The following is an 18020-nucleotide window of genomic DNA, read 5'->3' as shown; positions in this document are numbered from 1 at the left end:
TCCACTTTCTTGATCGACTCAACATTGTTGGGATCAGGTCGCACACCCTCGCTATTAATAATATGTCCTAAATATCTCACCTCCTTTGCTAATATTTGGCATTTACTCGGATTTAATTTTAGGCCCTCATCCCTTAATGTACTAATTACTCGATCGACAAGCTCAAGATGATCCTCCAAACTTTGTGAAAATAATACAATATCATCTTGAAACACAAAGCAGCTATTTCCGACAAATTTTGCTAAGATCTTCGTCATAATGTATTGGAAAAACCTCCCACTATTCTTCCCACCCTGAGGCATCCTACAAAGTTGGTATTTTCCCCATGGTGTGGAGAACGCAAATATGTGTCTTACCTTGGGATCTAGAGGAATCTGGAAATACCCTGCTTTTAAGTCCAATACCGAGAAATATCTGTTCCCATTAAGTTGGGATAAGATGTCGTCTATTCGAGCCATCGGGAATATTTGGGGTTCTGTTATATCATTAATTTTTCGCAGGTCCAAAGTGATACGAATCTCACCAGAGCTTTTAGGAACAACATGTATAGGAGAGTTCCACTCCGATGAGCTCTCCTCACATATACCTGCTTTTATCAGCTCACTAACTTGCTTCTTAAGGCCAGGTAAGTAACTGTACGGAATTCGGTACTGTCTAACGTTGACCGGACGTTCCGACGTCAGGCTAACAGAGTGCATATGTCTGCTAGTGCCAGATAACTCGGCAATTTCGCTAGCAATAGCGTCCGGATACTTTCTCAAAATATTTATTATTTTCCTCTTAACCGGTTCATCTAGGTGATCCAATCTCCACACCTCTCTTTCTACCTCTGCCACCCCTACCTCACTATTTATATTAATACAAAATCTCCCTTCACGACCTTGCTTATCTGCCTTAACCACTGATTCGATCCCCACCAACAGCCCAGGGTGCTGGCAAATAATGTCCATCCCGATGATCATCTCGTAACCTGCCCTTTCAGGAAACCCAACACTTGGTGTTGTCGTGCATACCTTTTTCCCATCGTGGAAACAGCACTCGATTGCTACGGCCTCATCACTGTTTATGAGTGCTCCCGACATCCCACTAATACATGAATTGTTTGGGACCACCCAATTCCTATTTTCACGCCTGATATATTCAGTCAATTCATTCTTAATTACGGTCCTTTCTGCACCTGTATCTACTAGACCAGCAATTTCACGTCCTAGGATTACACCTCTTACAATCGGTAACCCCCGGTCTGACAAGTGGATCTTTCTGGTCAGTTCTAATTTAACTAACCGGTCATTCGCCTGACCTTTCAAATGACCTCTGACTAGTTTAAACCTCTTCTCTTGTTGCATTTTCTCGAAATATGGCCTATTTCACCACACGTGTAACAACGGCGCTCTTTTCCCCACCTCTCGCGGTTATTGTTCCCCTTCATGTGCTCGAGTAAAGATGCCATGGACTCGGTCAAACTCCTTATTTGAGTCTCCAACTCCTCTACACGCTTACCCAATTGTACTTCCCTTCTCTCCAACCCCCTTTCATGCTCAACATTTGCGCATACCTCACTTATCCCACCTCGTTTGTTGCAGGCCGATTCGATTTCCTCTTCTTCTTCGGCCTTTACTATCGCCTCATCCAAGGTGTCCGGCCGCCTCTGCATCACCTGCCTCCTAATCTCCGCTAGTAGTCCTTTTATAAAGCATTCCTTAACAGCATTGTCGCGAAGCGTCGCTAAATTAGAATTGCGCGTCACCGCTCGTGAAAACAACGACTTAATCCTAATCCCGTATTCGCAAACCCTCTCCCCTCTTCTCTGGGAGATCTTTAATACCTGATCAAACGGGTCCTGTTCTTTTTCTTTACGACCAAAGCACTTTATAAGAGCCCTCCTTATTTCATCATAGCTCATGACGCCCTGGTCCCTTAAATCGAAAAATAAAGACAAGGGCTCACCTTTTAGGCGGGCTTGAACTACGGTGACCTTCACAGTCTCATCCCAGCTTGCCAACGACGCGACGTTCTCGACGGTTTGGAAAAACCTACTCACATCTAAAATATCTCCGGGCAGGTTCGAAAAACATGGGATCATGCCCATAAATCCCGTTACAATAGGCACATTGCCCAATTCCCCTGCCCCTGAAGATCCGCTGGTAATTTGTTCATCCATAGTTTACCGAAACCTTTTGGTTTTACAATAATATAATTTACAATTCCAATGGCTATAATTACAGATATAAGCGGCAGTAGGATGAGGGGTTAATACAAGATGCACGTTTGGTCGGTCCTTTTACAACAAACAACCCGATCAATATCCTGTCGCGGACGCCAATGTTAGTTATCCGATGGATCTAAGTCCACGGATGTAATAAGGATGTATGTTAAGGACTCAAGTAATGACCAATTACACGTGCACGAATTTGGCGAAACAACAGTAATTTATTCTAACAGTACAATAACCGCGAGATGCTTCCTAACCCTCAAGTTTACACGATACACGACTTAAAACTAACGAAATTTACAATACTCTATATACATATATACATACACATTTTCCTTCTATACAATAATTGCATATATTAGCCTTCGACGAATCACGGTATTATGTTAAGTAAATGCAACACGATCTCGAGTTCCAAGCGTTCCTTTTCTTTACGTTAATTCACAAAACTAATAGTTCTTTCCGATACCTGAACGTAATTTACGTCACCAGAAGTACGTCCCTCGTTGATACTTCTCAATTACACTACGATGGAAACGGATTGTGCTTCCCGACTGAAAGTGGTCGCCCTTTCTAGACTCCTGTTCTCCCGGTCTAACTCCGACGTCCTTGCTGACCCTTCCTCGGCAACCTTCCTCGACGAATCCAAAAGCAGCCAAAAAGTGTCCTCAATCGTGAGAGTCCCTCAATTTATATTTCCCGCTCTCCGGAAGTCCGCTTCACTTATTGTCCCACTCTGGACCAATCAGAAAGCTTCTCACGTATCCTAAGGTGACATCATAAGAAAATTCCACGCGACACGGTACAAACCAAGAAAACCCGATACATACAAAAAGGAAACCGAGAAAATAATTAATAATAATAATAATAACAATAATACATAGTTGCGTAGCACTACAATGGATATAGATTTTGTCTTACCTATATGGACCATTTCTCTAAGTGGTTGGTTCCCTTTAGTTGAAAGTACTGCACAAGCAGTAATGGAGACTTTTTATTCAGGATGGATAGCCCATTTTTGTCTGCCACTGCACCTGACAACAGACCAAGGAGTCCAGTTCGAATCTTTGCTTTTCTCAGCTCTCACTTCTTGGTTGGGGACTGAGAGAATTCGCACAACACCTTACCATATGTCTGCAAACAGCCAAGCAGAGAAGTTCCATCGCCAACTCAAATCAGTGATAATGGCACATTCCACAAACCAATGGACCACTGTACTCCTTAGAGTACTATTGGGTTTCAGAGCTGCTTGGAAAGACAACATCTAGGCAACAAGAGCGGAGATGATACGCGGAGAGCCCCTATGCTTACCAGGTGAGTTCTTCTTTCCAGTTAAGGACCATCCTGACCCAGCTACCTTTGTGTTGATAGGCTGAGAGAGGAAATGCAGAAAACTAGACCTGTATCACATCTTCCCAAGAAAACAGCCATGCTCATGCATAAAGTTCTTGCCTCCTGTTCCCATATCTTCTTGTGAACTGACAGGATCCGAAAAGGGTTACGATCACCATACGAAGAACCGCATCGTGTATTGAAGCAGGGAAACAAACACTTTAAGATAGTAGTGTGAAATTGACATATCAAATGTTAATATTGATAGACTTAAGCCAACCTACATATGTAAGGAGGACACAGAGAGCATTCAGGAAACAGCAACAACTCAATTATGTTGGTTGAGGGTTGGTCTCAGCAACTAATTGCTGAGACCAACCCTCACACTCCAATGGCTAAAGTAGCAGATTCACAGCAGCAACAGGACATTAGCCACATGTTCAAGATGTTAGGTGAGATTCAAAGCTAGATACTTGTAATATCTTGCTATCATTGGTGGGGCACTACTGTTGCGGTTGCAAACTATTTCCCAAAAAGATGTAAAGGGGCTGGAGCAATCATGTAGGAGGACAAGAAGACACAAAGAAAGAAACTCTCACTTTTGGACTATGGAGTGTGGCTTCTTCCATCTGGATGCTGGATCCAGATGGAAGAAGCCACACTCCATACTTTCTATGTTGTACCATAAAAATTATTCATGTTGGAGTCAGTGTTATAAATAAATGTTATGTTTTATAGTTTATGCCAAGTTATTTCTAAATACCAGCAAGTTGGGACATACCAACAAATTTACACAATAGCTTACACCACTAAACAGTAGAGGCAGGTTCATGTGGCAACCTAGGAAATTTGAAATTGCTCTTGTGAAAATTAGTGCAGATTACTGATTGTCAGATTGGTGATGATCAACCTTTAAAAGAGTTAAATGTTGTTTTTCTATATGATGAAAATTGTAAACTCTTATTTCTGCTCATTTCTCAATACAGTAGAGCATCGATTATCCGACTCAATTGGGAACTGGGGTTGGTCGGATAACTGAAAAAACGGATAACCGAAAAGTATGAAAAAATACATTAGTATAGTATATTAGTATATCCCATGTAATTAGTATATTAGTATATCGCTATTAACCTACTTCGCGTGAATTTTCATCGATGTTAAGCCTAACAAAAGTTTTTTTAAAATAATAATTGTCGCTAATGTATCGTTAAAAATTATTTCTTTATTTTGCACAAAATAAATACAGTACTGTACTGTTTATTAAAAAATGCAGCATAAAACAAAAATATATACAGGTATACCTCATCTTATGTTGTTAATTGGTTCCAGGAGATGTGACGTAAGTCAAAAAATAATGTAAGTCGAATTTACTTGTGTAGTTATGATGTAAGTCGTAGTTTTGACTTACATCATAACTAAACGCCAATAATGAGCACTTAAAGACCGCTAAATAAGACGACAACACAGAAACAGATGTTTTCATGTTTCGTTCTCTAGGATTTATGATGATTATATTAACATTTACTGTAAATATACATATTTTAATATGATTTTATGTGCTTTTAATGCTTTTCCAGTCATATTACAACTTCAATATTTGTGGCGGATGGATGTAAAGTCGAATAAAATGACTTAAACTTGATTTTTATTTTTTCATATACTTTTTTGACAAATGACGTATAATCGGGAACGACATAACTCAAGGTATACCTGTATATGTATTTGGGTTACATATTTTACATAAAGTAGGCCTATACATTAGAAAAAGAAGTCCAAAATTTTCTTTTGCTTCACAGCTGACCCTCGTTTTTTTGCTGCTAAATCTCGCACACGTTATAAAAACAGCAATTGGATAGTGTCCTTAAATAAAATTAAGCCTCGTTTAAATACTGACCTCCCTTTCATGATCGAGCCAGTGTTGCCAGCTAAAACATGCAAAAATTTAACAAAAATAATATTAAAGTAGCCAAGACATAGCCAAATATTGTAGCGCCACATCACTAGCAGACATTTGAATTTACCGACTAGAACGCGGTCAGTTAACCGATGTGTCGGTTGATCAGGGGTCAGATAATCGATGCTCTACTGTAAAATTATTTTGAAATATTGTCCATTATTTCTTGAACATTGCAGACTATCTACATATTAAAGCATTTTTAGTATATTAAAATTGATGACAGATATACAAAAGACATAAAATGAGAATATTTAAAATGATTAACTACATTTTTAGATGATAAATATTCCATTCCTCGAGCACATTGAAAACTAAAGCAAAGAAGATCACAGGTCGTTATTATTTTATTATCTTTTTTACTTGAATAGTTACTTGAAACATTAAAAGTACTGGCATCACTAGTTGGTTCATCATCACTTTTAACACATTCATCTGAATCTGATTTTCCTTTCAGCAGTTCTGACTGACTAGCAGTTCTGTTCCTTTAATCAAATTAAACATTTAATATTTAAAATTTTTTAAATATTTTTAGTTAAATAAATAATAAGAAAATACTATATCTTACCTGTAAGCAGAATCCTTTACTCCAACAGCAATTGATTCATATCTTTTATAATCTATTGAAGGAGGTGGTAAGTAAGGAGGATCGTTGATGTCTATATCAATTTTTCCAGTTACTGGATTAACTTGATCAACAAAAGTTTCTCGACGTTGCAGTAAATAATGACGCAAATTTCCATAACGACAGTATTCTACTATTACCATAAGTTCACCTGCATTTATATATATATATATTGTTTTATTAAATATTAGAATATACTTTATTTATAATATTAAAAATATTTTTATATATGAGTAGAATAAGGAAAAAATTATGACATTTTTTAAATACAAGGTTAACAAAAATTTATATTATTAAATATTAGTAAAAGATGGTTCAATTCTAACTAGGTGATATAAATCCTTTAAAAATACAGGAAGATAAATAAAAATGTGTTCTTAAACTTAAATTGCAACTAAAATTTTATATTTTCGCGTCTCCTTTTTCTGCACGAAATTTTCATAGCACTGAATTGCATTTTTCTAATGCTCAAACTCCTGTCATTATTCAATATTATGTCAAAAGTGATAAGAATTCAATATTTTTTCAAGCTCTTGTGAACTCAAAAAAGTGTGTAATTTAGTTGTAATAGTCAGTCAATATTGTAAGTTAACTATTTTCAAGTTAATATTGGGAAAAGATTGTCAGCAGTAGTGCATAGCATAAAAAACCTAAAGCAAAAATATATCACTAAATAGGAATTTATGCACAAATTTGAATTTATCTGCACCTTTCTAAAAGGATCTTTTTATTAAAATAAATTTACAACTAATGTTAACTGTACATTTAAAATGGTTTTGATCCACTTTTTATCATTTACTTACATATATGCCTTTTTTTTTTGTTAAAATTTTTTAAAAGTATAATAATTATAAATTTGCTTATGTATTTAATGTTTAATGTCAGTGACTGCATTACAGTATATCATTGTGCATTAATTGGATCTTCTGACACATAAACTCCATTACTGTATTTGAATCCCACAGAAAGTGAAGTTGCATTAAGAGATTGATATATTTCTGTATATATATAATTACCTCTATTTAAATTTTTGGTAACAGCACCAAGAAGATTTACAATATTCATGTGGTGACCAAGATGTGAAAGAATTTTGAGTTCAGTCATCAATGCTTTCTGTTGATTAACATCTGCTTGTTCTAATGAAAAGAGCAAAAAAATACAAATTAAATTAAATATACATAATTTAGTTTATACAGATAAATTTACTTATACCAATTTATCATTTATACAAAAATTATTAAATTATTATATTATGATTATAAAATATATTTCAAATGATTAATTAATACAATTTAAGCATCAATATTTTTAAAATTTTGAAAACTAAATTTTTCTGCAAATTATTTCTTTTAAGAATTTTTAAAAAATTTTTAATACCTTTTAATAATTTTACAGCAACAGAAGTACTTGCTTCATTAGGTAATAGTCCTATTGCATCTGCTTTCACAACTCTACCAAATACCCCTTGGCCTAATGTAGAACCTAATAAAATTTTTAATAATTGTTGTAAAATCTCAATTTGAATTTTCATATTTGTTTTTAGTTTCTATGACTAAAAAAACATTGTAAAATGTACAGTACTTAAAACATTGGAATTTTGTATTCAATAAACTTTATATTGTGATGTATAGAACAAACCTTTCCTTATGTGTAAGCATTTTTAAACAAATCTATGAAAATTTTTAATCTTTTAAGAAGCTAAAAATTAATTTAGTTAACAACTATTTTATCTAAATATGGTTAATGTTACCTATGGTTCCAAGATGGCGGCCTGTCTGATTCCAGCAAGGAAACAGTGGGATGCATGTTCTAACCTAACCTAACCTATTCTAATAAGTTGGTTGGTAATAATTATGATAATTTATTAGAATAGGCTAGGTTAGGTTAGAATGTGTGTCCCCACTGTTTCCCTTCTTCTATTTGCTGGATTCAGAGACAAGCTGCCATCTTGGAACCATAGGTAACATTAACCCTAAATATAAATTAGAAGTTTATTGGAATGACAATGGAAATCTATTTAAAATAGAATTTTTTTTTATTTGTGAATATTAAAAATTTTAACAAGATAAAAATATTAGATTGTAGTGATTTGTCACTATTTATATATATTATATATTTCGATGTAAATGATTGTACTCCGTTGTCGTGTATCAGGTTTTACTGTAAAATTATTTCGTTGATGAGTAAGGTGTCCGTACTGGTTGGTGATTGGTCTGTTATTGTTCACATGTTATTAACATGTGGTCTGTGTGGTGGGGTATATAAATGTGTGGTGTTACAACACCGTGTTGATTAGTATTACCAGTTTTTTTTGTTTGTAACGGTTGTGTTCCACGGTAGGGGGAGCCACTGTGAAGGAGTATTTAAGGTGTCCCCACTTTGTTCTTAGCACTTTTGGGTTGTGCGATTCATCAGAAGAAGTGGACAAGCTAGTCAGAGCTACGAAAGGGAAGTGTGTAGAACTTTATATTTTTTTTTTATCCGTTTGCATCGGCGTTTTAAAGACGACTCTTCCGTACGAACTACATCAGGACTGTTATATTAGTTGGATTGTACCGGGTAAAGTAATTAGTTTTGTGCCAAAACCAGAAGATCGGGAAAACTTTGTAATATTGCCTTCATGCGCTTATTATTGTAGTCTGGCCGTGTTTTTTTTTGTTATAAAATTACATCGGATTCCCCTTAGTCTAGGACTACCGGGAATTACAAATGTAAGGGACACTACATGAGAGTATCTTTTTGCTTGTCTTTGCTAGCACCTGAGGAAGTCTTGTAGTCTTGCCAAGGAAGTATAGAAGGAGAAAAAAAAGGGAACCCCCCATTCTGGGTTCTGGAGTGTAGGTAAGGCTTAACGAATTGGATGAAGAAGGGAATCCAACTGCATCATTACGAGGACAGCATTAAGTGTAATGGTAGTGCTGAATCTGGAAGAGTATTAAGGATTATAATCGGTGGACACAATCAATTCCCCGGTTGACATTAGATACACGTATAAAAACCAAATTAAGGGACACAACTGGATGGTTCAACAAGGTAACATGGAAAACAGGAGTTGTGTACCATGTGGTGAAGAGGAAGCCCATAGTAATCAGCTATTGTCAGCCTTGTAATTGATTGTATTAGTCCCAATTAAGCACTTTTTTTTTGTGTGTTTTAATTTTTAGTACCAATTGTTATGCAGAGGTTGTTTGTAGTCCATGCCATTTCTTTTTTTGTATTGTATGAAGGGGCAACGGAAATACCCCATCGATTGGATAGCGATTGTAATTGAACCTCAGAATATATATTGTCGTTTACCAACCATTATTCCGTGTCCTGATTTATTAGTGTACGGCTCTTCATTGTCTTACCCCACATCAATTTGTGTACTCCGGTAATACCACAGAACTACAAGATATACTTGACCAATGGCAAATTTATTTTCAAGGACTCTAAGCAGAACAACATTTAAGATCTAATGTAGTTGAAATGTTTACACTTATGGAAACATTATTCCATGCAATTACTGGAAAATATTGTTTTTATTTAAGTAAAATGCATCAATATACTGTGGGGAAGTACTCGATCTTTAGAGTATTCCCCATGCAGGAACAAAACAAAAAGAAACTTCAATGAAATAAATCACACACTCTATGACTCCAATGCAAGGAACTTAAAGTTTATTTTAGTCCTTCCAATCACTACTCTGTCCCTTCGCTATAACAGACACTATAACAAGAGAAACAACACACACAAAAAAACAATCTCGCGACTCTATCGTCTACACATATACTCTCTCTTCTTTCTTCCGAAAAAGTTCCCTTCTTCCGTTGAGCATGCGCGATCTCCCTCCCCCTCTCTGTTTTTCTTCCGAAAACACGGCCCATCCTTTCTTTACCCTGCAGCCCACCCAAGGATAACGCAATAGAACACGTGATCTTTGGACCACATATCTCCCCTTCTCCCATTAACTTTTACAACAGGAAGCTTTTACGCTATGAGGGCCTCTCCCTTCTTTACACCGTGAACCACCCAAGGGGTTGGTTACGAGCCGGTTAGGCAACAGAACACGTGGTCTTCAGACCACATATCTCCCCTCCTCCCATTAACCTTTACAACAACAACAAACAGAATATATTTTTTTTTCTTTACACTATAAGTAATGTTGGGCTCACCGATATGCTACATTTTGTATCTTTACAAAGTTTAATATCTAATTGTAGTTTCCACGACTCAATGCACGGAAGTCAATTTGACGCCTTCTCAAGTTGTACCCGTCACTCAAACTATCTTCAGTTTGAGGTATTCTCTCACCTTGATCTTTATAATTCTCATCATTTTCTGGTAGAACAGTTTCCCTTTGTCTATATGCCCTGCGTTCGATTTGTTCCTCCTCTTCGTTATCTCGTATCTCGTCAGCTCTGACTGGTAATTTTCGTGGCGTACGTCCTTTCTTTTTTCTAAGATTAGCCAATTTGCTCTCGGGACCAACATACCTCTTGAGCCGGTCAATGTGGACTGTTTGGTCATCCCCATCCTTACATCCCCTTATTCTTACGTTCACTTCGTTTATCCTATCAACTATGCGGAAAGGCCCCAAATACTTTGCAGAGAATTTTCGTTTTGTAGGATCATGAAGAGGTCGTGCTAGCCAAACTAATTCTCCCACTTCAAATTTTCGGAGAGAGCGGTGTCTATTCCAATATTCCCGACTCATTCTTTTGCTCTCGTCACTCAGAGCGCGCGCTATTTTATGCGCAGTCTCGAGTCTCTCCACGAGATCTGAGCGGTAACTTTCTATGTTCTGGTTCCACTCGACTCTGTCTATCTTGTCACCATTAGGGAAACGGGGGTCAAAACCGTAAATTAAAAAATTGGGCGTCTCACCTGTGGCTGAATTTACAGCGTTTCTATACGCGAACATGGCTGCTGGGAGGTGGGTATCCCAATTACGATTATCCCCATCTGATATGCGGGCGATAATTTCAACAATTGTTTTATTAAACCGTTCAATGAGGCCATTAGACGTGGGACGGTATGCGGTCGTCACTCTTCGTTTGACCTCTAACATTCGGCACACTTCCTCCATCGTACTAGATGTCAAATTCGGTCCTCGATCCGATATTAGTACGGTCGGGCACCCGAATCGACAGACGAAATTGCAAAAGAATGCCTCGGCGATTGTGTTTGCATCTTGGGAGGGGATGGCCACGGCTTCAGCATATCTTGAGAATAAATCAATGAATACGAGTATATAGCGGTTTGATCGTTCCGTTACTGGGAGTGGTCCTATAAGATCAACAGAGACTTCGACCATGGGGCGCGACGCTGTTTTGAAATCCTGGACGGGGGCTTTTCCTTTGTGACGATTATAACGCTGGCACACCTTGCACACTCTAACGAATTCCTCTATCCTTTTCCACATCTTCGGAAAGTAGAAATGGCGTTTAACTGCAGCAAACGTTTTGGCGATTCCCATGTGACCGGCAAGGGGGTGACAATGATGTGTCGAAATAATTTGATTGACTGCACTTTCACCAACACATCTTCTAATCATTCGACAGTCATCATCTACTTGGTTAATTGTCACAAGTTCACTGTCGATAATATCGAAATTTTCTATAGGCATATCCACCGTGTCGTTTGGTCTCTCTATCCCAAGAATTTTTCGTTTAATTGGACCGAAAATTTTATCGGTGTCCTGAGACTTTATTATGAGTTTGTCAATCTCTTCCATGGGTCTAGACTGATCCGATGTCACATTATTTGTAATCACATCACTGTGAACTCTTGAGAGAAAATCCGCAACCACGTTCTCTTTTCCTTTTACATGAGCCAAAGTTAGATCATATTCGCTCAATTCCATGGCCCATCGCATTAGGCGTCGGTTGTGATTCTGCATATGTTGTAGAAATACTAGTGGTTTATGATCGGAGTAAACAATCACCGGGCGTCCAAGTACAAGGTATCTAAAATGACGTAATGCTAGGACGATGGCCAGGCATTCCTTTTCCACAGTCGAGTACATCCTCTCGTTCCCTTGCAGCTTCTTACTATAAAATCCTATTGGGCTGACATGTTCCTTCTCCCCCACCCTCTGGTTCAACACTGCCCCTATGCATCCCTCGCTGGCATCGGTACTCAAAAGGAATTCGCTCCCAAAATCAGGATGCCCCAACGTTTGGGTGTTAAGTAACATTTCTTTAATTCTCTTAAAACTCTTTTCACATTTATAATTCCAATCGAATTTCGCTCCCTTTTTAGTTAAGTCGGTTAAGGGCTGTACTATATGGGCGAGATTTTGAATAAATGGTCGGTAATAATTGACCATTCCGAGGAATGCTCTAACGTCCTTTGTGCGAGATGGCGCCGGTACGTCCGTTATCGCTTTGACGTTCTCAGGATCAGGTTTGATTCCCTTTCCGTTTATGATGTGGCCTAAGTATCTTATCTCAGGAACACAAAATTTACACTTCTCTGGATTTAATTTTAGTTCTGCCTTATCTATGGCCTCCATAACTTTATGGATGAGTGATATATGTTCGCCTAAGTCGCTAGAGAATAGGACAACGTCGTCTTGGAATACAAAGCACGAATGTCCTATGAAACGAGCCAAGACGCAATTCATCACACTCTGGAAGTAACGACCACTGTTTTTTCCGCCCTGGGGCATGCGACACAGTTGATATTTCCCCCAGGGCGTGGAGAAAGCAAAAACCTCCCTTTTCTCCTTCTTGATGGGGATCTGAAAGTACCCCGAGCTCAAATCAAGGACTGAAAACACCTTACTTCCTCTGAATTGTGTCAGAATATCATCAACCCTCATCATAGGGAAGTCCTGACTAATGGTTACGTCATTTATCCGTCGTAAGTCCAACGTAAATCTAATGTCCCCATCGTCTTTGTTTACGATGTGTATGGGAGAGTTCCAAGGAGAATTACTCTCTTCTATGATTCCAGCCTCCAGGTAGGAGTTTATTTTCTCTTTCAACTTGGGAAGCATGATGTGGGGTATCCTATATTGCCGAGTGTTTATCGGTCTAGACTCAGATAGCTCGATATCATGGCAAAATTTTGATGTTCCTGTTAGGTTTTCAAGCTTTGAGGAGAAGCAAGAAGAGAAGGTATGTATCAAGTTAAGCATTTTACTTTGGTGGGGAGGAGGGATATGATCCACTTTTATTCCCTTTGGAACTGTACTTGTGGCATGACTCATCACTGTGAGCGTACACTCGTTACTTTTGTCTTCCTGTGTCCATGTGCTGATTTTATATAACAATTTGCATATCACTTCGCACTTTCGCAGGAAGTCGATTCCAAGAATGGCGTCATAATCAACAAACGTATTTGCTTTGACGCTCCCAAACTTCTGTTTTATGATCTTGCCACCACATGAGAGTTTCATACACATTACGGGTTCACAAGTTACAGACGGTCCACTTATTCCCTTCACCGATAGGGTTTCATTGACTATCTCGCAATTATCTCCGTCTAGTAGCATCTTTACTGTGTCAAGATTCATTAACGACCTTTCCGACCCTGTATCGATGAGAAATCGGACCTTCGTCGTCCCAATTGCTCCTCCGCATACCGGTAAACCATTAGTGTTTTGTCTTATGTTCAGAGCCAGCTTACAAACATGGCTGAGCCTGCAATCCTGGCCACTATTGCAAGCCCTTGTTAGTTTAACTGTTGTTTTGTTTTTGTCGGGCAGTTACGTGCAATATGTCCCGGATAACCACAAGCGTAACACACATAGTCTGCTGCTTCTCGGATCTGGTCTTTTCTGTTAATGGTTGTCATTCGACTCATGTTCTCCGAAAGTTCTTCCACCTGTCTTACAAGCTTCTCTACGGTTTCTCTCAAATTGCCTTCCTTGTGTTCACCTGCTCCCTTATTGTTGGTGATATCCTCCTCAGTTTTTGTGGTGGTTTCTGCCATATTAACGTAACACGTGTTCTCTTTACGAAAAAACCTTTGCTCGATCTCATTAGCCTTCTCTGCCAGTCCGACTGCTTTATCAAACGATACGGGTTGATGGTTCAGTACTTCACGACGTAAACGAATATCTAAGCCCCTAATAAATTGATCCAAAAGTAGTTGTCCTTTGTTAGGTTCAAGATGTGGATTAGCCTCGATCACTTGGTCAACCGCTTCGCATAAGCGAACACGGAACTCCCATAGATCTTCTTCTTTCCGTTGTCTAATACCTGTATATTGTCTTAAAGCCTCTCCGCCGTCCTTCACACACTGTTGAAATTTTCTAATGATTCTTTCCCTTATTTTATCATAGTCTTCTCCATACATAGCCCGGGCCTCATTAAGAAAAGTTAGAGGTTTCCCTTTTAACCTAGCACTGGCTATTGTAAGGTAATCCGACTTTCTCCATGCGGCTAGCTTAGCAACGTTTTCAAATTGTAAGAAAAATTCTCTAATCGAAATCATGTCTGATGGTGTCCCTGTGAATGTGGGGACCATTCCGAGGTATCCGGCAATTAACGGTGGACACATCGCCGACTGTTCTGCTGAACTAACCTGGGTTTCGGATTCCATTTTCGTTGATCGTGTTTTCACAACCTGAACTACTATAACTTGGTGTGAAAATGGAGTCTTGAGAGCAAATCCTGTCGCGGACGCCAATTATGTGGGGAAGTACTCGATCTTTAGAGTATTCCCCGTGCAGGAACAAAAAAAAAGAAACTTCAATGAAATAAATCACACACTCTATGACTCCAATGCAAGGAACTTAAAGTTTATTTCAGTCCTTCCAATCACTACTCTGTCCCTTCGCTATAACAGACACTAAACAAGAGAAACAACACACACAAAAAAACAATCTCGCGACTCTATCGTCTACACGTCTACTCTCTCTTCTTTCTTCCGAAAAAGTCCTTCTTCTTCCGTTGAGCATGCGCGATCTCCTCCCCCTCTCTGTTTTTCTTCCGAAAACGCGGCCCATCCTTTCTTTACCCTGCGGCCCACCCAAGGATCACGCAATAGAACACGTGATCTTTGGACCACATATCTCCCCTTCTCCCATTAACTTTTACAACAGGAAGCTTTTACGCTATGAGGGCCTCTCCCTTCTTTACACCGTGAACCACCCAAGGGGTTGGTTACGAGCCGGTTAGGCAACAGAACACGTGGTCTTCATACCACAATACTGTATTATCTACACACAATAAATAGATAACTGGATAAGAAATGATGAGAGAGACCTTTTCTTTTAAGAACCCATTATATTTTGTTCCTGTAGATTAATATTGATGTTAAAAAATTAGCAACTGATAAGAGTTTCTCTAACGTAGAAAAATCAGATATATTGTACTTTTACAGCACCCCAGAAATAATTCAATGATAAACTATATTGGTGCTATGAAACACTCAACACAAGAAAACTCAACACTCAGCTTAAATACTAATGCCCCTTATTATTATACAGAATAAATATAGAACTAATCATGTTTAAAACTTTTTTGCAAAAAACTTTCTTTTATGAAATTACAGAAAAACTTCTTGCTCAGATTCCAAGAATTATACTGACCATATGTAGAAACTAGTGCTTATACATCTGAGTATTGTTATGATAATATTTTGGTTTCTTTAAAAGTTGTGTATAATTTTTGTTTAATTATTTTATTGTTAAAATGGAATTATTATTAAGAAATAAAGCACAATTTAGAATGTAGAAACACAAATTTTATTAACTTTGGAAACATTTTTGAACTTGTCAATTCATCATCATCTGATGGTATAGCTGATGATGACTATAACTGACATTTAAGTTTACTATACAAAAAAAGTAAACTTTCTTCTGTTAAGTTTCAATGATTAAACTGTTCTTCATAATAATTTATTTATATGGTTGAACTAAAAAGTTTTTAAAATGTTTTAAAATTTCTGAATCCTATAATTTTAAATTGTACTTTCATTGTTTATCATATTACCTTATTTTTAATTAGCTAATTTCTTTTAAACAAATGACAAACAATTCATTTTAAGATAATTGAATTTATATAAATTGAATTTTTTACCCATTTTTAAACGCTCTTTAGGAAATTCCCAGCAATTATTATATGGCAATAATTCAGCTTGTTCTTCAAGTGGGAGTTCTGGGTTTAATAATTCTAATTGGCCTTCACTAAACCTACAGTTATTGATAAAAGCTCTTCCATGTTGATATTTCTGTAAAATTTGTATAATTTATTTTATTTTAATTTAATCATTCTACTTACTTTTATCATTATTGCACAACAATAAATAGCATATATACATATTATTTAATTTGTATTCAAACTAAATATTATTCATACAATATAAATACTATTTCTCCAATATAATAATAAATCTTTAAAAGAAATATGTAAATACATAAAAAAAGTTTAAATTCATTTATATTTATCTGAGAATTAATTTTATGAAAATTTATATATATATATATATATATATATACAGTAGAGTGTCGTTTATCCAAATCAATTGGGAGTGGAGTTGTTTGGATAATTGATTTTTCGGATAACCAATTATGTACAAAAAAATATATTAACCTATCCGATGTTGAGAATTTTTCTCTGTTGCGTGTCGCTTTGTGTTGAATTTTGTCGATTTTAAGCCTAACGAAAATTTTTATAATAATAATCGAGGCTATTGTATCGTTAAAAAATTATTTCTTTATTTTGTACAAACAAAATAAATATATTGAAAAATATAAAAACAAAAAAATTATACTTTAGAAGTTAATTTAGTATCAAAAACGTTCGATTCAGCACGACACAGTCCTACTGGAAAGCTTTCGGATAAATGACGCTCTACTGTACACACACACACACACACACACACACACACACACACACACACAGTGAGCAAAAAAAGGGAGAGCAATTAAACTCCAACTATGTAAAGCAAACTGTTAAACATGTATAAGTGATCGGTGATGATTTAGAGGTGTTTCAGTGGAAAAATGTTGGCAAATTAATATTTATTGATGGAAGAATAAAGACGACTACTTAAACATTCTCAAGGATAACTTGGAGGAATCAGTTTACAAAACAGCATTGAAAAATAACTTTGTTTTTTGACAAGACAACGATTCCAAACATATTGCAAAATTAGTTGCAAATTATTTTCAATATAATGACATTACTAAGTTAGACTGGTGTCCCAATCACCAGATGCTAATCTAATTGAAAATTAATGAAATGATATGGAAAACTGGAGGTCAAAAAACAAGGCAGAGATGAAGGAACTCATACAAAATGTTTAGGAAACAACCAACTCAAATCTTTATGGAAAGCTGGTGGCATCAATGCTAAAACAATGTCTGGCCATAACTGAAAGCAAAGGAAGCCCACAAAAATATTAAATTTAATAATTGCGAAAATGTTCAGTGTAAACAAAATCATATGATCAATTTTTTTGTAAGCTGTTTGCCATTATTTTACATTTTTTCCCCTTACATTTGCTTATAATTGTAGTTATAGTTTTGGGAGAAAGAAATAAACAATGTTTATTTTTTATTTTGGCTATTTTTTTATTGTGCTACATGATCACATATTTTTAAAAATGGCTTAAGAAAATGAGAAAATGAAACACTCCCTGCCATACAGACAGTTTTTTTTTGCTCATAGTATATATATATATATATCAATTTACTCTAATTATTACTGTAGTAAATTTGTGCTGATAATCTGTTGTGGCTTAGTTGAGTCTTTTTGTTTCTTTTTCTTCTTTCTTCCATCATTTTTCTTTCTAAAACTTAACTTCCAGCCTTTGTTCTCTTGACCTCACTGTAATTGGTCGATCCAATGGTCCGATGGGTCTCTGGGAAAAAAGGGGTGACACTGGATTGTTCAAAGAGGACTGGCACAAGAAGAAAGAGAGAGGAATTTGGGAAAAAACGTCACTTTCAGGAGAGCAGA

At 36.8% G+C, this 18020-nt stretch overlaps 1 protein-coding gene across 1 annotated transcript in view; it reads right to left on the bottom strand.

Moving 5' to 3' along the window:
• Nucleotides 1-18020, bottom strand: part of LOC136983348 (vascular endothelial growth factor receptor 1-like) — a 106428-nt gene that overhangs the window by 37415 nt on the left and 50993 nt on the right. The window contains exons 13-17 of the mRNA XM_067280047.1: nucleotides 16137-16287; nucleotides 7501-7605; nucleotides 7140-7259; nucleotides 6067-6274; nucleotides 5770-5983 (exon numbers count right to left, since the gene is read on the bottom strand). Coding sequence (XP_067136148.1) covers nucleotides 5770-5983; nucleotides 6067-6274; nucleotides 7140-7259; nucleotides 7501-7605; nucleotides 16137-16287 — 798 coding nt within the window. The remainder of the gene's footprint in view (nucleotides 1-5769; nucleotides 5984-6066; nucleotides 6275-7139; nucleotides 7260-7500; nucleotides 7606-16136; nucleotides 16288-18020) is intronic.

Source organism: Centruroides vittatus, unplaced genomic scaffold (genome assembly GCF_030686945.1).
Source record: "Centruroides vittatus isolate TY-2023 unplaced genomic scaffold, ASM3068694v2 contig_880, whole genome shotgun sequence".
Classification (NCBI taxonomy): Eukaryota; Metazoa; Arthropoda; class Arachnida; order Scorpiones; family Buthidae; genus Centruroides; species Centruroides vittatus.
The sequence above is the reverse complement of the archived record's forward strand: the minus strand, read 5'-3'. Positions and strand labels throughout refer to the sequence as shown.